A 19,303-nucleotide genomic window follows, 5' to 3' on the forward strand; every position below is an offset into this window, starting at 1 on the left:
GGCACAGGCGAGGCTGAAGCCTGGCCAATTAGAAAGCGCAGGAAGGTTATGGACGGAAGCGCCGACCTATCCAGCTGTTGGGTTCCGGAAGAGGACGGGCCTAAGATGGCGGCGTCCACGGGTGTCGGGAGGACCGCTCATGTCGGGGAACGGAGCGGTATGGGGGCGCGTGCGAAGCCGCCTCCGCGCCTTCCCTGAGCGCCTGTCGGCCTGCGGGGCCGAGGTGAGGAGCGTCGGGCGGGGCAGCGCCTGCGAGGCAGGAAGGGCCGCACGGGAGGGCGGCGGGGCGCTCGCTGGTGACCGGGGGGCGTGGGCGGGGTCTGGTCCCGGTGACTGCCGCCGCGACCCTCGCCCATCCCCGTCCTCTCCCCATCCCCAGGCCGCGGCCTACGGCCGGTGCGTGCAGGCGTCCACGGCCCAGGGCGGCCACCTGAGGAAGGATCTCTGCGCGCGGGAGTTCAAGGCCCTGCGGTGCTGCTTCCTCGCCGCGGTAGGTGTGCGCCGCCCGCCTGGTGTGGGGACCCGGAGCAGGGCCCCCACGAGTCCGCCTCTCTTCTCGTGCGGCCGGTGACCGGCGCCTGCCGGTGCTTCCGACGCGCGCGCCGACCCCCCCGCCCGCGCGATCCCCGCCGCCACGGAGCTGTATGCCGGTGTCTGTCACGTGGGGGCGCCAGCCTCGTCGTGGGGGTGACGGTGGTGATGGTGTGTGTGCGAAAGCGCTTTCTCACTGTACGTGGTACTGTCGCTGGGGGGTGATGCCCAAACGAACCCCAACCCGGGACTTGGGTAGCTGGCATCCTCGCACTCGCCGTGTTTCAGCTTCGCTGGTGTTGAGGACGTCAGGCGTGCTGTGTGTAGGCGGTTACAACGGACGGGCCACCGCGCACACACTGAGGGGCAGTCACGCACCCTCGACTTCCCCGTACAACACCCCCATTTTGTGGAAGGGGAATCTGTAGGTCATGTATCCGAGGTTCGGTCTAAGCACCGAGGCTACGGCAGGCTAAGTTCTCCAGTCCACGGCACTGGCCGGCTCTCACTGGGGAAGTGGGCTGTGGTGGGAACAGTCTGTTTGCTCTCTGGATGGTTCTCTGGACTCAGTTCTGCCTCTAATCAGTGAACAGCAAGTCCCTTCTGTTTCTGAGCTTTGGCATTTTGTGACCCTTGTCTGATCAGACGCTGTGCCAGTGAAAATCGCCAAGCGCTGTACCCAAGTAAACAATTATAGTGTTCTGGTTGCACGATTTCATAAAGGACTCGGAGAAGGCAGGGTTGCAGGAGATGCAGATGTGACAGGAGGTGGGAGAAGCTGGCCTGGATGGGAGTGCCACACAGCAGGAGGCGGGGGGGCTGCCTGCGATGAGGCTTTATTGGGCTGGTGCCTAAAGTGTCACCACCCTTGGTGCCCCGGATTTGATGGGTCTGGGGTGGGCCATGATGCCAGTTACCAGCTCTGTTTCCCAGAGCTGCTGATCCAGAGAACTGGACGGGAGAAAGGGCAGTTGGGTCAGCTCGGCGGAATTCAGGGAACCCGAGGCACAGTTTCCTGATGTTCCAGGATCATCCTAAGCAGAAGGGCTGCGAGTACATGGGATATCCGCTTCTTCAGTTTAAGATGTTCACTTACTCATTTCCCAGAAGGCTCAGAGAACTTGCACCTTCTTTGCGATTATTCTGGCTGGGACACACAGGCCTTATCCTGCACCCCACCCCGCCGTCAGCTCTTGTCACTAACCTCAGATCTGATGGGGGCGTTCATCCAAAGTTGCACGTGTCCTTTGGACTTGCCTCTTGCCCCTTGGCAGCTTCCCTGTTGTACAGCCCCCCCTGAGGGGAGGAAGGGACGAGACAGACCTCCACTCTGTTGGAGTGGAGACAGACCTCCACTCCTGGTTGGAAGAATTTACATGTGAGATACACGCAGGTTTTCCTCTCCCACCTTTTGTGGTTAGTCGGCAGCTATTACAGTATCTGGTCATGTGTGACTTGCTCATGCTCCTTTGCAGTGTGTACCCTGCTCTCAGGAGCCTTTTGCTGCTTCACGTGCCATTCATTCTTCTCTAAAGACGACCTGACTGCAGGCCCGGGTACTTGAAACTCAGGACTAGGGTACTGGCGTGTTTCTCACCATGAGGAAACATGCCGATGAACCCAGTTTTGCCTGTTCTGCCTGTAATCCAAGGCGCTGGTGGGGCTGCATGAGGAGGCAAAAGGGCTTTGGGCTCCAGTTCCAGCTTTGTCCCTGTGGGCCCTGTCCCTGAGCAAGTGTCTCAGCCTCTGTGACCTCAGAGTCTCTCCTGTAAGAAGGGGCTCCTGCACCTTATGAGGACTCAATGGGGTGCGTTGGGGGGTGCGCCTGCACAGGGTCTGGCGCGGGCAGGCGTGGCTTTGTGGTGCGTGCTCAGTGTCACGGAGCAGATCGAGCCCTTGGGCCTGTGGAGGCTGAACCGGAGACCCAGCCCCAGGGGCCCCTGTGCTCCAGCCAGCTGGGCCCCTGCCACACACCCACGGCGAGGGTTTTTGTAAGGTATTTGCTAGAAGATGGCATTTAGTGTGGTAGGTTTCTTTCTTTAGAGCCACATCCAACTTGGAAACAACACATTCAGACAAAATATTTTCTCTTCCAGGCTGAGAAGACCTGGAGGGGAGGCCGTTAAGAAGGAGGAAGCTGTACTTCACATCCATTGCTGCCCGAGGGCACAGAGCTGGGTGCCTGGTCCTGACGGCCCCAAGGAGCAAACATCTAAAGCTCTTAGGGCTAAAAGGACCTAAACATGTTAGGGGGAGCCGAGGGCAGGGGGGGAAGCAGTGTTCTGGGTTAGAATGAGTGAACCAGCAATAAAGATGGAGGCAGATCATGTAGATCTCTCTTTTGTTGTATGTATAGTGTGTGCGTGGGCCTGGCTTCTCCCTGCAGCAGCTGACAGGGCGTGGGCCTTGGGAATACAGCTGCCTCATGATTCTCCCTTTTTAAAGCATTTTCACCAGTATGTCATCTGAATCGAATGGAGCCTCTAGAGGTAACTATCAGTTTACAGAACATACCAAAGAGGACGGTGACATCCTGAAGAAGAGATCCGCTCTGCAGGGAATCTGATACCCAGGAAAAAAGGATGGGGGGTTGCTCTTCTAGACTAAGGCAGTGAAGACAAGGTGTGAGCCGAGAGGGGCTCTGGTTTAGGAACCCACTGAGATCAGCCAAGGCTGCAGGCTGCCCTCCTCGTGTGGGCTGCCCGCCCACCCACCTGCCCCTCTACAGCCCCCTCTCGAGTCAGTCCGAGCCCATCCCAGCCACAGCTCCTGACCTCTCTAGTCCCGCACTCCCCACACCACTTGTCCTGAGAATAAGGTTAAGGGTGCAGTACACACTGGCGGTCGCAGGCCCAGTGAGACCTGGCAGGACCCCCAGTGCCTGCCGCCCTGACCATTCCATAGGTCCTGAGTGCCACCTGCTGGGCACATGGGGATTGCACTCCAAGAGCCTCCTCCCAGGGACCTGGAGGTCACACTGTCCTTGGGCTCCACCCAGCCCCTGGTGTCCAAAGTCCCCTGCCAGGAGCCCAGGTCTGCGCTTCTGTTTCGTCTTATAAGCAGTACTCCAGAATTAGTCTGACCTCCCCCAGTGGTGAAACCCCCACATCTCTGAGAGGTGAGCATCCATCTCAATGAAACGGGCTCCCTGGGCAGCTTCAGAGGGGAAGCTAGCCGCTGTTCACGGGCTCTGTTCCACTGGGCAGAGTCACATTTCACAGTAACCACTGGAATTAAGGTCCAGAAACTGATGACACGAGCCCCCTGCCCCTGCCAGGGGTGACGGGAGGCCCACAAATAGCCCGAGGACCTGAGGGAGGAAGGGGTGAGCCAGGGCAGCAGGCTTGCTAAGAGCCCCTGACCACAACTCTGCTGTCTTACACCTGCCCAGCCAGTGTGCCCCGCCTTACCGGGCAGACTTCTCTTCCTGACTCTCCTGCCCTCTCCACTCTGACCTCCAACAGCTTGTTGGCTACAGCTTCCAGCATCTCTGCTGGGCACACCTGCTCCAGACCTTCCAGAACTGTCCCACTAGGTGCTCCTACGTCCTTTCAATCTCCAATCCACCAGGGCAGATGAAGCCCCCACCACACGTCTCACATCTCATGCAGGGCCAGGCAATGCTCCACAGATCAAACTCCCGACCTCCTTGGCCTTTATCCCTGCTCCTCTCTGGCGTCCCCCAACTCGCTTCATCTTCAAGACTACATTTATTGAAGGGAATTCGACAAAGTTGGCGTTGGGGTGCAGCAAAGACAACTTCTGCCACTTGCACAGCTGCATCATTGTGTAGAACTCATCACATGCGGCTCCATACGCTTCACCTGTCCTGGCCCTCGGGTGAGGGCGTCTCAAGTTCCCTGAGGGCTCAGCTCCACTGGGGTTTCCCTCCTTGCTCAGTGGAGGCCTACACTCAGTGAAGGCCCCGGCTCTTTCACGCCCAGTCTGGGCTTGGTGGCCCCACTCTAGAATGGGAGCCCTTGCAGGCAGGGTCGCATCCCAGTCATCCAGGGGAGACCTGGCCCCGTGTCTGCTGAGTGCAGCTGCCAAAACGGAGGGTGGCCCACTGGTGGCCCAGCTTGCTGCTCTGGCTGGGACCGCTGGCCACACCTACCAGCCATGAGACCCAGAAAGAGGAGCGCTCTGTGGTCAGAAAGCAAAGCACTGTGCCTGCCCCCTTTCCATTCCCTGCAGTTCTGGCAACAGAGATCTGCCCGGATTCTGGGGAAGATGTTTCTTGTTCCTTCCCTGAGGGGCTGCTGACTGGGGAACAGTGGAGCTGAGAGCCAGGAGGAGGGAACAAGAGCATTAACTGGGACAGTGTGTGTCCTGGGGGTGCAGTGGGGGCAGGCAACGGCAGAGTCCCCTGCACTTCCAGTCACAGGTGGTAGTCTGAGCGGGGCTCAGGCTGCCCTGATCTAAGGACAAAGTGAAAGGAGGGTGGTGTGACCTCCAGAAAAGGACAGGAAACCTGGGTCCAGCTAAGACATCCAGGAAAAAGGGCCGGAAATAAAATCCCACTCCAAAAACTTAACAGAGTTTCAATCTGAGGGAAACGCGCAGAAGGCATTTGCCCACCAAGCCTGGTTTGTTTGGAATTGTTTTGAGTTAAGAACGAAGGACTGGAAGCACCCGAGGCAGCCCCCATCACAGGGTGCCTTCCTGTGTGCGCAGTGCCCCTGCGCTGGCCCCCACACCCAGCCCTGGCATTCAGGAGGAATCAGCTTGGCCTCCAGAAGTTTCCACTCCTTTTATTGTTCATTTCTAGTCTTCAGGCTGCCCAATGACACAGAAATTACAAGAAAAAATAAAATGATTTCTAAAGGTGCCAGGGAAGAACATGATCCGAGTTCCGAGGCTGGAGCCTCTGTGCAGCCGTGGTCCTTCCGTGGGCCAGTGGTCAGTGTGCGGCCCACATGGACCCCTCGTGGCAGGGCCTGGAGCGTGCCCCTACCCCAGAAGGGGAGTGAGGTGCACCCATGGGACAAAGCAGGTGAAGGCCCTGGGCTTGCAGGTAGGACGGCCCGCCACACCTGCCAGGTACACCTGCCGACCACCCTCAGGCTAAAGTTGGCTTTTCTGCTCCTTGAAAACAAAACACGAGACAAACACCACAAAAACCCTCCCACCAGATGAGCTGGGTCCAGAGAGGACAACCTGGAGCACTGTAGACCCGAGGGAGGGGCTGCACCTGAGAACAAGTTGCTGCCCAGTGCCAGCCGCCCGGCCTTCCCTCCCTTTATCTCCCCTCCCCTCCCCTCCCGTCGGTGGGCTGGCCGGGGACCTGGCACTGAGGTCCAGATGAGCTCTGAGCAGCAGCAGCTCTGCTTGCTTAGGGGTCTTTCTGGTGCTGTGACACATCCAGTTCCCACGTCACTGTGAAGTGTGACCTCCAGTCACAGCTTTATGTCATACGGAATCCTGAACTGTTTTCCTTTAGGTAATTCACCTCGACACCGGCTTCACTACGAGAGATCAGTGGTGTTATTTTTTTTAATCTCATAATAATTTGATTGGGACCTGTGGAGAATGTGGAGAGCAGAGGGGACCATGAAGAGGGCAGTTTTCTGACGCCTGGTGATGGGTGCACAGTCCCACCCCCGCACCCTTCGGATGTGAAGCAGTATACGCTGTGAGAAGCAGGGTGAGGGTAGAATGTTTATTAAGATTTTCTACAACACTCGTAGAGAACATTAGATAAATAATTAAAATTCAGAGTAACTGGACATTTGGGGCCAGATGGCTGGTTCTCAGGGCAGCCTGTGTGCGGGGATTGTGTCCACACTTGAGGGCACTGACACCTCAATCACACGATCCCGTTCAGTTGCACAGGACCCACCTGTCTCTAAGAGAAAGCAGAGGTGGTGGGTCACAGACCTCAAGGCCCTACACAGACGACACATCTCCTCAGAGTCTTAGCGAGTGGCCGTTTCTCTTGGCCGTGGTGAGCTCAGTCACCTGGAGAAGTTAAACAAGTGCCACAGTGATGGCAAAGACCATTCTGGAAAATGATGCCGCAGCTAGAGATCTTTCAGACTTCCACTCAGAGTGTGACCTCCAGAATTCAGTGCTCACCGTGGTCCAGGTTTGCTGATGGCCTGGGCACGCCAGGTGAGACCAGCTGACCAGGAGGACAGCAGCCATTAGTGGGTGCTCAGGGCTCCTCCAGGGCCTGGGGCAACTGTTTGATCTGGCGGCTGTGGACCACTCGCAAAGCACCCCCTGCGGCCTGGTGGAGCTGGGTCTCCAGGGCACTGCGGAGGTCGTTGACTGGCACATCGGGCAGGGGGTTAAAGCTAATGATGACCCCATCCTTTGAGGCTGGCCCCACCTCTGCAAGAGGAGCCACATCCCGCCGTCTCCTCCGAAGGTCAGAGCCGGCCTGGACTTTCAGGTCTCGGTTTGGTTTGGCATTGTCTGGCTTCTGAGCCCCGGGGACGGCCAGTTTGGGCCCCAGGTCAGGGTCCGGCCTCTGCTCGGGCTCTTGGACAGCAGCATCCTCACCGAGATGATGGTCCCCACCGAGGGTCTTTTTTCCCGCCTCTGGGTGAGCGTCCTGTTGCATACCGTGAGCCCCAGCAGAGACAGCCCGGTGTTCCGGCTGACGTAACTCAGCCTGGGCCGGAGGGGCTGCTCCTCCCGACCTGCTGGACAGGCCTGCAGGTCCCCAGTCACGGCTCACTTGTTGGGGCTTCACGTGAGGGTCCCTAATCTCTGCCCCTGCCCCCAGCGCGTCTGCCTCTTGAATGTTGGCGCCAGCAGCTGCCACCTCCTTTCCAGATTTCTTCCTTTCTTGGGAGCCTCCGTCAAAAACATCCCGACTCTGCCCGGGGAATTCCCCAGCATCACGCTTCTCTGGGCTCCCAGGTGCCCTGGCAACGTCTGGCACAGGGACCCGCTCCTGCACACCAGCGCCAGCCGCCTCGGGCACAGCACCCTGCCAACCTTCCCTCAGCTCAGCCTGGGCTGCCTGGGGCTCCTCGTCAGCACCCCCGCCGCCAGGAGGACCAGCCGGGGCTTTGCCTGCGGCCCCCTTGGGCTCCTCCACAGAGTGCTGGCTGTGCCCCGGAGCTCCAAGTACAGGGTCCAGAGGCTGCAAAGGGGCACGCTCTGCCATCCCTCCATCGTGGGCCTCCTGCTCCTTACCTCTGAGAGCGGCCACCCCAGGCTCAGGCTGCATGTCCACTGCAAATGAAATTGGTCATCCATTTAGCCACAGAAATGATAAGAAGCTACCGATGTTGGGACTAAAAAGAACCAACTTGTCAGCAATTAACAAATACAAATCAAAACTTAAATTTGCCCAGCAGGATTCTAGGCCACGGAGCCACAGATCCAGCCACACAGGACACCAGGAGATGCTGTGGCATTCACGCGTTAAGTGACACCCCACTTGCCCTAGACCCCCCCACTGCCCACTTGCTCTGCCCACTCTGCCAGCCTGGACTTGCCCTCCTCGCCGTCCTGCCTCTGCTGGTGGATCTCCTTGTGCTGCTCTTCGATTACTGCAAGCAGCTTCTCCTGCTGGTCCAGCAGGCGCTTCTGCTGCACCTGCTGTTCTTTAATCACTTGCAACAGGACAGCGTGGTCCAGCATCTCCGCCCTGCCAGCTTCTGGTATTCAGAAAACACACACAATCAGAGCCTGCTGAGGCTGCAGAGGCCCAGGCTGGGCTGAGGGTGGTGTGAGACACACGGCAATGACACCAAGGTCGCCTGTGGGACCCTCCCCAGGCACAGCCAAGGCCTTTCCAATGGTGGCCTGTGATCGTTCTAACTGCCTCGCTCTCACACCAGCTTGTGGTTTCGACACACCCAGCAGAATCCCAGCTACCCTACTGTCAGTCACTGGGAATAAATGCCGAGAGAAGGGCCGAGGTTGTGTGCCAGGACAGCAACGATGACGATCTGGGCTGGGTGATTTAAACTGTAAACTATTCTAAAAAAAGGATATTGTTACTTTAAGAAAGTTTCCTCTGGGCTGGCCCCGTGGCTTAGTGGTTAAGGGCGGGCGCTCCGCTGCTGGCGGCCCGGGTTCGGATCCCGGGCGCACACCGACGCACCACTTGTCTGGCCATGCTGAGGCCGCGTCCCACATACAGCAACTAGAAGGATGTGCAGCTATGACATACAACTATTTACTGGGGCTTTGGGGGAAAAAAAAAAAAGGAGGAGGATTGGCAATAGATGTTAGCTCAGAGCCGGTCTTCCTCAGCAAAAAGAGGAGGATTGGCATGGATGTTAGCTCAGGGCTGATCTTCCTCACCAAAAAAAAAAAAAAAAAAAAAAGTTTCCTCTAAGGCGAGAATTTTAAAAACAAACAAAATTGTCCTCCTTTTCAGCAGACACAAAAGCTGGTCTCCCCTCAGTGAGACCAAGGCCAGCTGCTGACACGAGCAGGTCCTGACCAGCCCTGAGGAAGCTGGGTGCAGGCCAGCATGGAAGGACAGCAGGGGAGCTGAGGGAAAGGCCAGCTGCAGCAGGTGTGTGTAAGAGGACCTGCTATGCTCTTGCACACCCACAGAACACAGAACACCCACCCGGGAATGTGGAGCCAGGGAAGGCCCCAGGTCTGAACACCCTGCGCCAGCAGTGGCCTCCCGGGGGTACACAGGGGAGCCCCCATTTACTGCAAATGCTTCAGCACTGGGTCAGCTATTCACAGTGAACAGCCACAGTTACGTAACTTTTAGACACATATGTCTTTAAATAGGAAGCTATGAAAGATGATGTAACTGGTTAGGGCTGTCAGGTATAAAAGTTCAAACCGGAAAGAAGAATGTTTTGCGAGTGTTGAGAGCCCCACGTGCCAGGCACACATGTACATGCTGGCCCATTCTCCCCAGCGGTGACCAGTGACCTGACAGACAACTCGGGGTCGGCGTTCTCCCAGGGACTGCAGTGGCTTCTCCCTGGAGCCTGGTGCAAGGACAGAGAGGTGGGCAGGCTCGTGAGGAGCATGCTGGGGCCCACTGCAGAGAGGGCAAGAGGGGAAGACAAGAGGACAGAAGGACAGGGCCACAGGGAGGACAGGAGAAGGGCCAGCCCCTGCGCCCTGCCTGGTACCCATCCAGACATCCTAAGGTCATCAAGACGCCTGCCAGAGAAAGGCCATGTCCTGTGGATTAGGTCAGGGCTCCACAGACCTCCGTTTAGATGAGGGACATGCACAGCGTCATCCCCACAGGGATCTAGACCAGCCTCCTAGGCCACAGGCCATGCTGTCACCCTGGGTGCCTGTGGCTCATGACCATATAATGGTTGATGGTACAAGGACGGCCCCATGTGCTGTCCCCAGGGCAGGTTCAGGAAGAGCAGGCCCCACTGCCTCACTGGCTCTTTGGAAGACCAGTCCTGGACTGATGCTGGAGAAGGAGGGGAAGTGGTGCCATGTCCAGCTGGAAGCGACACATGGGACAGATGTGAAACAGACTGGAGGTGACAAGCTGTGCCCACAGCCAGAGCCCCACGTGCAGCTCTGGGTTCCCACCTGGCCCATCAGGACCATGGGGACCAGACTCGCAGATGGGATGAGAGCCGCTGGATATTAATATACGTGCAGAATATATTAATATTGGGCCATGCATACGGCAGAAGTTACATGCAGGCCCCCTGCCCCATTTCCTAGGTGGGGCCTTAAGCGACCAGCACTCACAGATTGCACTCAGCTGTCCTCTAGCGACAGCGGAACCACAGCAGGCTAAGAAAGACCAGGGGATTTGTAAAAGAAGGGAGTGAGTTGGGGTGTCAGGGGTACCCCAACTGAAGGGCTGTGGCCGAGCCCGGGGGGTAAACCATGCGTGCAGCTCCTGGGGTTCTGCCTCACGTGCTCCATGCAAGGCCGTGACTGGGATGGCATGCCTACACTAGCTCTGCTCTTGCATCTTTAAAAACTTCACAGGGGCCGGCCCGGTGGCACAGCGGTTAAATGTGCGCGCTCTGCTTCGGTGGCCCAGGGTTCGCAGGTTCAGATCCCGGGCACACACCAACACATCACTTGTCAAGCCATGCCGTGGCGGCGTCCCACATAAAGTGGAGAAAGATGGGCACGGATGTTAGCCCAGGGCCAATCTTCCTCGGCAAAAAGAGGAGGGTTGGCATCAGATGTTAACTCAGGGCTAGTCTTACTCACAAAAAAAAAAAAGATAAAAACTCCACACATGGGCCTTCTATTGGAACACACTCCTCTCGAGTCATACCTGCCACTATCTTTTTGATTTCAGCTGTTCATCCCATTGAGCGGCGTACGGAAGAAAGAATAGGAAACCGTAAAAATTCTCTTTTCAGATAGAAAAGAATCAAACAGGTTTAGGTAACAAATTATAAGAACTGGAACCAACAAATAGAGGGAGACTAAAACCAAAGACGCAGGAACGTGTGTGAAATTCCTAAAGTGGCTCTAGAACTCCAGAAACCCCATCACCTCCTGGCTCTGCCTGCCAGGCCTGGCTGTTCAAAGGCTCTGCAGCAGCCCCATGCCCAGGGCTCCTTCCAGCTGGCTGTCTCCGCAGGGCCCATGGGGGCCGCTCCTCGGATGCTGCTACCAAATACAGTGATGTCTCGGGCGGGGCGCAGCCTGGGTGGGACTTGGCATAGAAGCCCATCAGTCACCAAAGAAATCACTGGACGATCACTGGCCAAGACAGCTGCCATCACCTCTTCCACAGAGGTAGCGCCCAACCAGGAGAGGCCACGAGGAGGTGGGTTTCAAAAGCCAACAGCTGGAGTCACCTCAAAATGAGCCTGAAGGTCTGGAAGAGGATTCAGAGCAAGCCTTATTCGTTGGAGAGAAAAGGTTCACCAGGCTTTCGTTTCGGGACAAGTGATGGGTCTTCACGCAGGTGGATACCAATGTCCCCCCAAGCTGAGGGGGGCAGCCGAAGGGGATGGAGCTGCTGCCAGAGGCTAGGTGCTAAAACAGAGCAACAACAGTCACCCGGCCCTCTCATCCTCAAAATAAGCTACACGTCTGGGTGCACTAACGCCCCCACACCTGGCTGGCTTTAAATACCATGCGTGTTAGAAATATTAACATATCTGCTTTGAAATGAAATACAAATGGTACTGGAAAGCCATGTGACAGAGCAACAGATTCTTTCTTAAGGGGAGAAAAGGAGATAAAAAATGTTCCCAGAGAGGTGCCGGAGAAAAAGCTGTTAGTGGGAAAGGGGGACCTAGTTCAGGTCTCTCCTCAGGAGGAAGCCGGACAGTGCAGAGGCTGGGGTGGCCTGGAAAGGCCCTCAAGATGACGCACACCTAGGGCTCCTTCCCAGTCATGGCTCCAGGTCTGACAGGAAGGGCAGATGTCCCCTGGCCCCAGGAGGATGCGGTGAGAAAGCCAAGGCCTTACCCTCCAACTTGCTGCCAGCGTGGTCTCCACCCTGCCCCTCCACGTTCCTCTGCTCTCGCAGCTCGGCCTGTGGCCCAGCGCCAGCCAGGAGGGGAGCCTTCCCACCTGCACACACAGCGAAGACTCAGGAGGTTTGCAAAACACTCAGAAGAAGGTAGAGGAGGGACAGAGGTGGCAGATGCTTCCTAAAATTACCCTCCACTGCCCTCCCTCCCCCATCAGCACAGTATATATTCAAGCTGATGGTTACCAGGGAGTAATAAAAACATATTTAACAATCTCATAGGCAGCGAGCCAGTGTTAACTGCCTTCGCCAATTAACATGCAGGAACCATGCTAACCAGCTCTTAGACAGCACTTAACAACATGGTACCTGTCAAGCGCTCGCGCGCCGTCCCCCCTGTATGCCCAGACACACAGGAGCAGCGCGGCACCTGACATTTAGTGGTCTGGCAAACAACTGTGTGACAGATATTATAGTAGCTGTCAAGCCACCAGGCTCTTGGTTTTCCCCAACAGCTGCTGCAGGGGATGCTACATTCACATGCTAATCTTGTGGGAGGAGAAAGAAAGCAGACAGGAGCAGGGTGATCAGACCCTCCTGTCCCTTGCCCAGCCTGCCCGGCCCCACACGAGGGATCCTCTCAAGAAGAGGAGAGGGTGCTGAGACAGGCCCAGGCTGACACCCACCAGCCTCGCTCTTCTCCGCCGGCTGGCCCACGGCCCCTGCGGCGTGGCCTGGCAGTGGGACACCATCTACTCTTTCTCTGGCACCTGCCACCAGGGCGTCCTGCTTCTCGGGGTGCACGCCCCTATCGCCTGGCCCCAGCTCCTTCTTCACAGGCTTGATGGCTGGCTGGCTGTTTTCTTCTGGAACCTTCTGGGGATCTTCAGGAAGACCGCCCACTGCCTCCAAGGCCTGGTCCTGCCCAGGTCTCTCTCTTTCTGAATCCGGCAGAGGAGGCTCCATCTGACCCTTGCCCCCAGGAGCCTTTTCATTCATGTGTTTGGACGGATGTTCCTTTTCTGGTCCTTCTTGGTCTTGACCTTCATCCACCACCACCTTGTCGTGAGGGACGGGGGGTTCATGGCGGTGGGCCTCACCCATAGGTATTGCAACACCTGGAAAGAGACAGAGGACGTGTGGGGGAGTGGGCAGGGGAGGATGGCCCAGGGAACGTGAACTGGGTTCTAGTGCCCAATGGTGACATGGGCCAGCAAGTGCCACCTTTTACAGATCTGACTGCTGTCTAGCTGAGGACTGATGCTATTTCTGGAAAATTACAAGAGGGGGAGCTGCAGACCAGTTGCTTTGGCCAGGGGCAGAATATCCCTCTGAATCAGAGGCTGAGGAGGCAGAGAGGACCAGCACCTGGGCAGGGCTGAGGGGAAGAGCCCTGAGGACGCCCCGCTTCGCCCTCTGCCCTCCAGCTAGGCGGCCACCCCACCTTGACCGGGCCGATCCAGCTGCACTTCCTCCTGCTTCTCCTCGGCGTCTTCCCTCTCGGGCATGTTCACGGGGCCTTTAATCTGGGCCTGCTCCATCTCATCTTTCTCATTTGGCAGCTTCGGCTTCTCTCGGCCATCCCCAGCCACGTCTACAACCGGATTCTGGCCTGTAAGCATGGCACAGCTAATTGAGCAGTGTTTCCACACGGCTACACTGCCAATCAGCATGGGCACCAGGCGGCTTTCCCTGGATTGTAACCACATTTCCCAGTTCAATGGCAGAGCCTACACAGTTATTTTTCTTCCTGTTCAATCATTAGCAGCTAAGTAGCGCAGAAAATTGTCATTTTTCATGTGTATTCATAACAAAAATATATCAAAATGCAATTTACACCTAACTGGGTGCAGAAAAGCAACTGGTAGCTATCACCACCAGAGGGCAGCACGAACCCACCACGTGTGGCAGGCTGGGGGCAGCCGACCTGGCAGCGCCTCTGTGGGGACAACCACCTGCTAAAACCCAACCCCCTGCTGCAGACTGGGGGGTGGGGACAAGAGGCGCTTAAGAAAATGCCATGAGGAAGGCTGATTTGCAATCCCGTCAATGTCTTACTGCTGATGGGAAAATTAGTACTGAAAGAAGACGAGAAAAAGAGGCAGAGCCTGCAAAGCTGTCCCCTCCCACCTCCCATGGCACCACTCCACCCGCATCCCACACAGCCTCCCTGGAAAGCCTGACAGCTCCCGGCACGGGAACTGCACGCGGGTCAGAGGGGAGAGGCGCACGAGGATGGCCCACAGAACCAGGCCAAGTGGCACCTCTTAGGAAACTGGCTCCATGAAAACCCCACTTTCTACATGTTAGGCTAAGGTAGCAGAAACTAAAGAACTATCTAGAGAAAAAACTTTAAAAAACAGTCATTTCAGTTCAGAAGCCCGAGACAACCTCTGTTCTCATCTCGGGACATGAGTTGCCCAGGAAGGGAGACTGAAATCCTTGTGGGTGGCGGTGCTGCTGGGGCAAGCCCATGTGTGGGGCACTGCGGCCAGAAGGACCTGAGTGGGGACATCTGGGGGGATTCACAATAGTCCTGCTCAGATGGGGTCCTGCTGCCTCCCGAAGGACAGGAAATGCCCTGGGCCAACTCGATGTGCCTGTCTGGGGAGGCACCTTCACATGGGTGGACAGCCAGACGCTTGCTTGTCCCCTAAACAAACGTGGGGGGAAGGGACCCTGCTGGGTGCTGGAGGACTAGTCAGCAGGAAGCTGACTCTGGACTGTACAGTTTAACCAAGTGGCTGATTCAAATAAGCGTGCGGCTGTCGCCCGAGCAGGTGAAAATGTTCTGTCTCCACCACATAATTAACCCCCTGGCACAGGCCCCTGTCTCAACCCAGAACTGCCATAAATCAAGAGGTGTCTGTCTAGTGGATTACAAAGTTCAGAAAGGGGCCGGGAGGGGAAGGAAAAACATGAGAAAAGAAGGAAAGTCTCCATCTGTCACAGGACCAAGTCACCTCTGGGCGCTCATTTCTCAGCAGGGAACAAAATTAGCCCACGTTAGGTGTAAAGGAAGGGCCCAGGGGAGCTCTGTGCGGTCTGCCAGGCCCGGAGGGACCGCCCTCTGGAAAATGTCGTGGGAAGCGGGAAGGCACGACTCGCAACCATCTGCAGGGCCCTGGCTCTCACAGTGAGGCCGAGAGGCCTGGGGCTCCCTGACCCTACAGGCCATCGGCCCAGCCTCCGCCCTTCCCAGCTGTCCGCAGGCAAAGGACATGGCATTTCCTAAAACAGAACTGAGCTCTGCATCAGGACAGTTGGCCAGCAACGCCTCTTGGCTGCACTGAAACCAACTAAAACTTCAGAATTAATAACTGAAACAGCCCAACGCCTGCTCAGCTTCCAATGGCGACATGGCTGTGGGCTGTGCAAAGACAGGAAACCACCCTGGGTGGCTGGTGGCTCTCCACCTGTGAAGGCCAGGCAACAACGTGGGGTAGGAGCTGGGGGGCTCTGGCCCCAACTTCTCCTGGGAGGCAAGCAGCAGTGGGGCTCAGGAGTGGCCAGCAGAGGGCGTACCAGGGCTGGCTCAAACCCCAGAGGGCTCCCAAAGGGTCCTCTCTGGTGAGTAGCTGGCCAGCCCACCTCGCTCATCCTCAAGGTCATCGCTTCCAGTTACCAAAAGCGATGACTCGCCAGCAATCCCTGGCAAAAGGAACCAGACCCAGGAAAATTCCGTGCTGAGGCCTCATTCTGCAGCAGGTGGTATATCCCCATCCGCTCGGGCATTCTAGGTTGTCAGTGGCCTCTCTCCACACTCAGAACAGTGCTGCGTGGTGACAAGGGACACACACACCCTCCTGATGGTGCTTCAGGCCGGGAGCTCCCCTAAGGCAGGCCAACAGAAGGTTACCCGTCAAGACTCTCTTTTCCAGCATCCAGTGTGGGCCTTCCGTCATTCTGGAACACTGGCTCAGGGAGATGGGACCAAAGGGACTGAGACCTGTGGCTCTGGGCTCTGTCTCTGGGGTCCAGGACACATGGCAGTTTAGTGGGTACGACATCTAGAGCTGCCCCTGTCCACTGAGAGGAGAAATCTGCATCCAAGGCTGGTTTCCACTTTGGAAGGTGGGGCCGGGGGTTAGGGTCTAGGGGCAGAGGTTGGGGGCCAGGGCTCCTCTTTGTTGACTCTCCCCTCCGAGACCCCTGTCCCAAGTCTGGGGATGCTCCCTGCTGGTCACTGGCTATCGTCTCTGAGTATCTTGTGACCAGTAATAGACAGAAGCAGTCACCTCTGACAGCCAAGCACCAAATTCAAGTGACTTTTAAAATTACATCTGAGTCCCACAGATGGAGTCCTTATCAACTGGAGAACCCCAGGTTCAGGAAACGTACAGGACCCCGGGGCTAGGCACTCAGAAAGCAATAATAGCCAGCTGATGTTACTTTAAAAAGCCAGGCCCTGCTTTTGGGTAACTTTCCCATAACCAACTTCTGTCTCTCCTAAGCGCCTGCCCTCCACGTCGCCTTGAGAAAGGATTACTCACTGAGGGCTTACTTCTAAAACCCACTCTTCTTAACTTAGCTGGTAGGGGAAACCTTGACTATCATGTTCTCTTTTCTTTTTGAAGGTGAGGGAATCTCAACGGCTCCTTGGACACTAGTATCCCAGCAGGGTCGCAGCCTTGGCACCAGTCTGGCTCCCTCCTCACGGTTCTCCTGCAAACAGGTGCATCTGCCCACGGGCAAGAAGTGGAGGCAGGCATGCCATTCCCTGGGGGACCTACAAGGGTGGGCCCAGGTCACTTGGGGCTGGACATGGAAGGCAGCGCCCTCTCTGCCCCTGAGTGGCCTTTCCGAGTCCAGCTGCGCTGGCACGGTTATCTCGACGGCACCAGTGCAGTGAGCTTGCTGTTGCGTCCTCACACACAGAAATCACAAGGGGCGGCGGGGGGCGCGAGATGCAGCACGGCAGCTGTTAAAAACCTCTTCTCACAGGGCACAGGGAGAGCTGAGGCAGGACCACGCTGCTCCCAGACTAGAGAGAAGGCAGCCGTGCCTGGAGCCATATCTCCCTCACACACATGCTGGCATCTGTCGCAGGAGTTCAGACGCTTTCCCGCCTGCATGCATGGGAGCTGTGCTGGTGATAGGCGGCAGTCGGGGCGAGTCCTCGGGAGAAACATCACGACAGAGCAGAGGGAGGGACAGTGGCGAACTCCCACTCGGGCCTGTGGTCACCCTCTGCCACCTGAGTCTGTATGCATGGATGTGTTGTCGCTGCCCGCAGGCCCTCCTCCCGTCCACGCCACTGAAGGCCTGGTCTGCTCTCCAGTCAGGCACCCAGAGGCTCCGTCCTGGCCCTTCTTCTTCTCTCACACCGAGCAGAGAGGCACAGCTGTGTCCTCCAGCTGGGAGGAGGGGACGAGTTGTACAAGGCATGTGAGCCAAGGCTGTTCCCCAACACTGCGCAAGAGGGGTGCAGATGCTGGGAGGGGAAAGGAAGAAAGGGGACACAGCTGCACTCAAAGGAGGGAGCCGAGAGTGTTACAAAGTCTGTGCCAGCCCTGCCAGACCTCTAGGGTGCTATCAAACACAAGATAAATGGCCTAATTCACCTTTTTTTAATGGATAATTGTCTCGCGAGCCTCCATGGGGTTCAGCAACCTCTTCCCTCCAGACTTGCTGTGCACCTCACCAGCGTGTGCCTGGGCTCTGTGCTCACTGAGAGCGCCAGGCCGTGTGTGCTGGTCACATGTGTCCCAAGAGGGCAGGACTCCCATCGGCAGTCCTGGGGCTGGGGCAGGGCTCTAAGCAAGTCCGTACCATTTTGGCCTCTGTGACATCAAAGAGACCAATAAAACTATGCTCACACGCCAACGGGCAAAAGTCCGACACGGTGCACACCCGGCAAAGGCCCCTGCAGGCCCAGCTCTGCTTCAACGAGGCAACCCATCAATTATAGGGGAGGCCAGGGGCGAGAAAAACCAAGAATGCGCTACAAACAAACAGCATGTGGTTCCAAGAGGGGCCATGTGTTTAGTTACAGCCTCATGGAAGAAATGGAAACCAGATGTGGCCACAGTGGGCTCCAGGTGAGCCAGCGGCCCGCAGCCCGCCTCCGTGACAGGATGCAGCTGCTCACGCTGGCCGTGGGCTGGAGGCTGCGCAGCGCCATCAGGACAAGCAGCCTGGTGCTAATGCAGAGAAATCCACTACCAGGCAGGCCTGCAGCCAGCTGAGAAAGGGGACACCAGTGCCCGAGTCCAGTTCTGCTGGGGCTGTCCCCAAAGTGCACAAGCCCAAGGAACCCACCGGGCGTCAACAGGGGTGAGAGTACGACGTCCACTTCCCTCGTCAAGTGGATTTTTTTTCCCGTCCAAATCACTAAATCTGCACAACTCGGCTCGGACACCCAGGCAGCTTTTGACCAGTGATTTGTTTCTCTGGTGAACCCTGCTATACCCAGGGGTCCTCTCCGCAAGGAACCCGCAAAGGGGTAATCTTTTTGTTGGCCCTCGCAGGAAGGCAGAAGAGAGCTACTCTGGGCTCAGGGCCCCCACAGAAGACAGTGCCCCCAGAGAGACTGCTCTCCTGCAGGGGAGTGTGTGTGGGGCACTGACTCCCGCCAGGGCTCTCCAAGCACAGGGAGGTAAAGCCGGAACAGAGACGGCAACAAATCTGAGGGCCACGTGCCTCCAACTGCTGTCAAGCCTGCCAGCCCCAGCAAGCACCCGGAGCACGTCCGCCTCTCTTGCCAGCCCTTCGGGACTGTTTCCTCTGTAAGTCACGGTAGGTGAGGAGACTGAGCTCCTACCCGGGGCAGGCACTCCTTAGCCATCACCATCAAAAAGCACCTGAAATCCACCAGCAAATGGCACTGCTTCCTCAGAGGGGCCTCCTCGCCAGGGGCATGCTGGGCTGGCAGCCTGGCGAATCTCAATCCAAGCCATGGGTCTCTTTGCAGGGGAGGTAAGCCAGACACACTTGGATGCACCACTCATGTGAATGCATAAAAACCAACCACTGTCAGGGCAGAAGTCCTCAGAATGAATGTTATCGTAGACACCACCCAAGCCTGATGTGGCTGGGCAGCAAGGGGCCAGCATGGAGGGAGCCCTCCCTGCAGCTCCCTCCCATCTATGCCTGGGTGGGCCAAAGGCTCCAAGAAGCCTCTTCTCTCTTGGTCCCCCAAAACACCAACCACCCCCAGACACAATGGAGTCCCTGCTGTACCCCGGAAAGCCATGCTCAGAAACCACACATCCTCACACCCCCACAAGCACAGCCACAGGTGGGGTGTCAGGGCCACAGCACGGGCGGGCCTTCTGAGGAGGGCCCGCAGCTGCAGGAGGGAGTGTGGGTTGTCACTCTATCAAGGGCAGGTGATAATACCGGGACACAGTGAGGCACGCTGAGGGGGCATCACTGACTTTGTCCAGGTGAAACCTGGCTCAAAACTCACACCCTTAA

The 19,303-nt window shown here is 57.1% G+C and overlaps 2 protein-coding genes across 3 annotated transcripts in view; one reads left to right on the forward strand and one right to left on the reverse strand.

Moving 5' to 3' along the window:
- The first annotated feature begins 122 nt into the window (after nt 1–122).
- On the forward strand, nt 123–2,874 carry NDUFAF8 (NADH:ubiquinone oxidoreductase complex assembly factor 8). The gene is made up of 3 exons (XM_058561852.1): nt 123–223; nt 380–490; nt 2,628–2,874. Exons 1-3 carry the CDS (start codon nt 140–142, stop codon nt 2,655–2,657), a joined length of 225 nt encoding a protein of 74 aa, XP_058417835.1. The 5' UTR covers nt 123–139; the 3' UTR covers nt 2,658–2,874.
- Nucleotides 2,875–6,357: 3,483 nt separating this feature from the next.
- SLC38A10 (solute carrier family 38 member 10) overlaps nt 6,358–19,303 on the reverse strand; it is a 42,764-nt gene continuing 29,818 nt past the window's right edge. For both annotated transcript variants that reach the window (XM_058561847.1, XM_058561846.1), the window contains 5 exons: nt 13,329–13,496; nt 12,571–13,002; nt 11,881–11,985; nt 7,983–8,144; nt 6,358–7,716 (listed from right to left, as the gene is read on the reverse strand). In XM_058561847.1, the coding sequence (XP_058417830.1) occupies nt 6,686–7,716; nt 7,983–8,144; nt 11,881–11,985; nt 12,571–13,002; nt 13,329–13,496 (1,898 nt within the window). In that variant the 3' untranslated portion in view covers nt 6,358–6,685. The remainder of the gene's footprint in view (nt 7,717–7,982; nt 8,145–11,880; nt 11,986–12,570; nt 13,003–13,328; nt 13,497–19,303) is intronic.

This window comes from Diceros bicornis, chromosome 18 (assembly GCF_020826845.1).
Source record: "Diceros bicornis minor isolate mBicDic1 chromosome 18, mDicBic1.mat.cur, whole genome shotgun sequence".
NCBI lineage: Eukaryota > Metazoa > Chordata > Mammalia > Perissodactyla > Rhinocerotidae > Diceros > Diceros bicornis.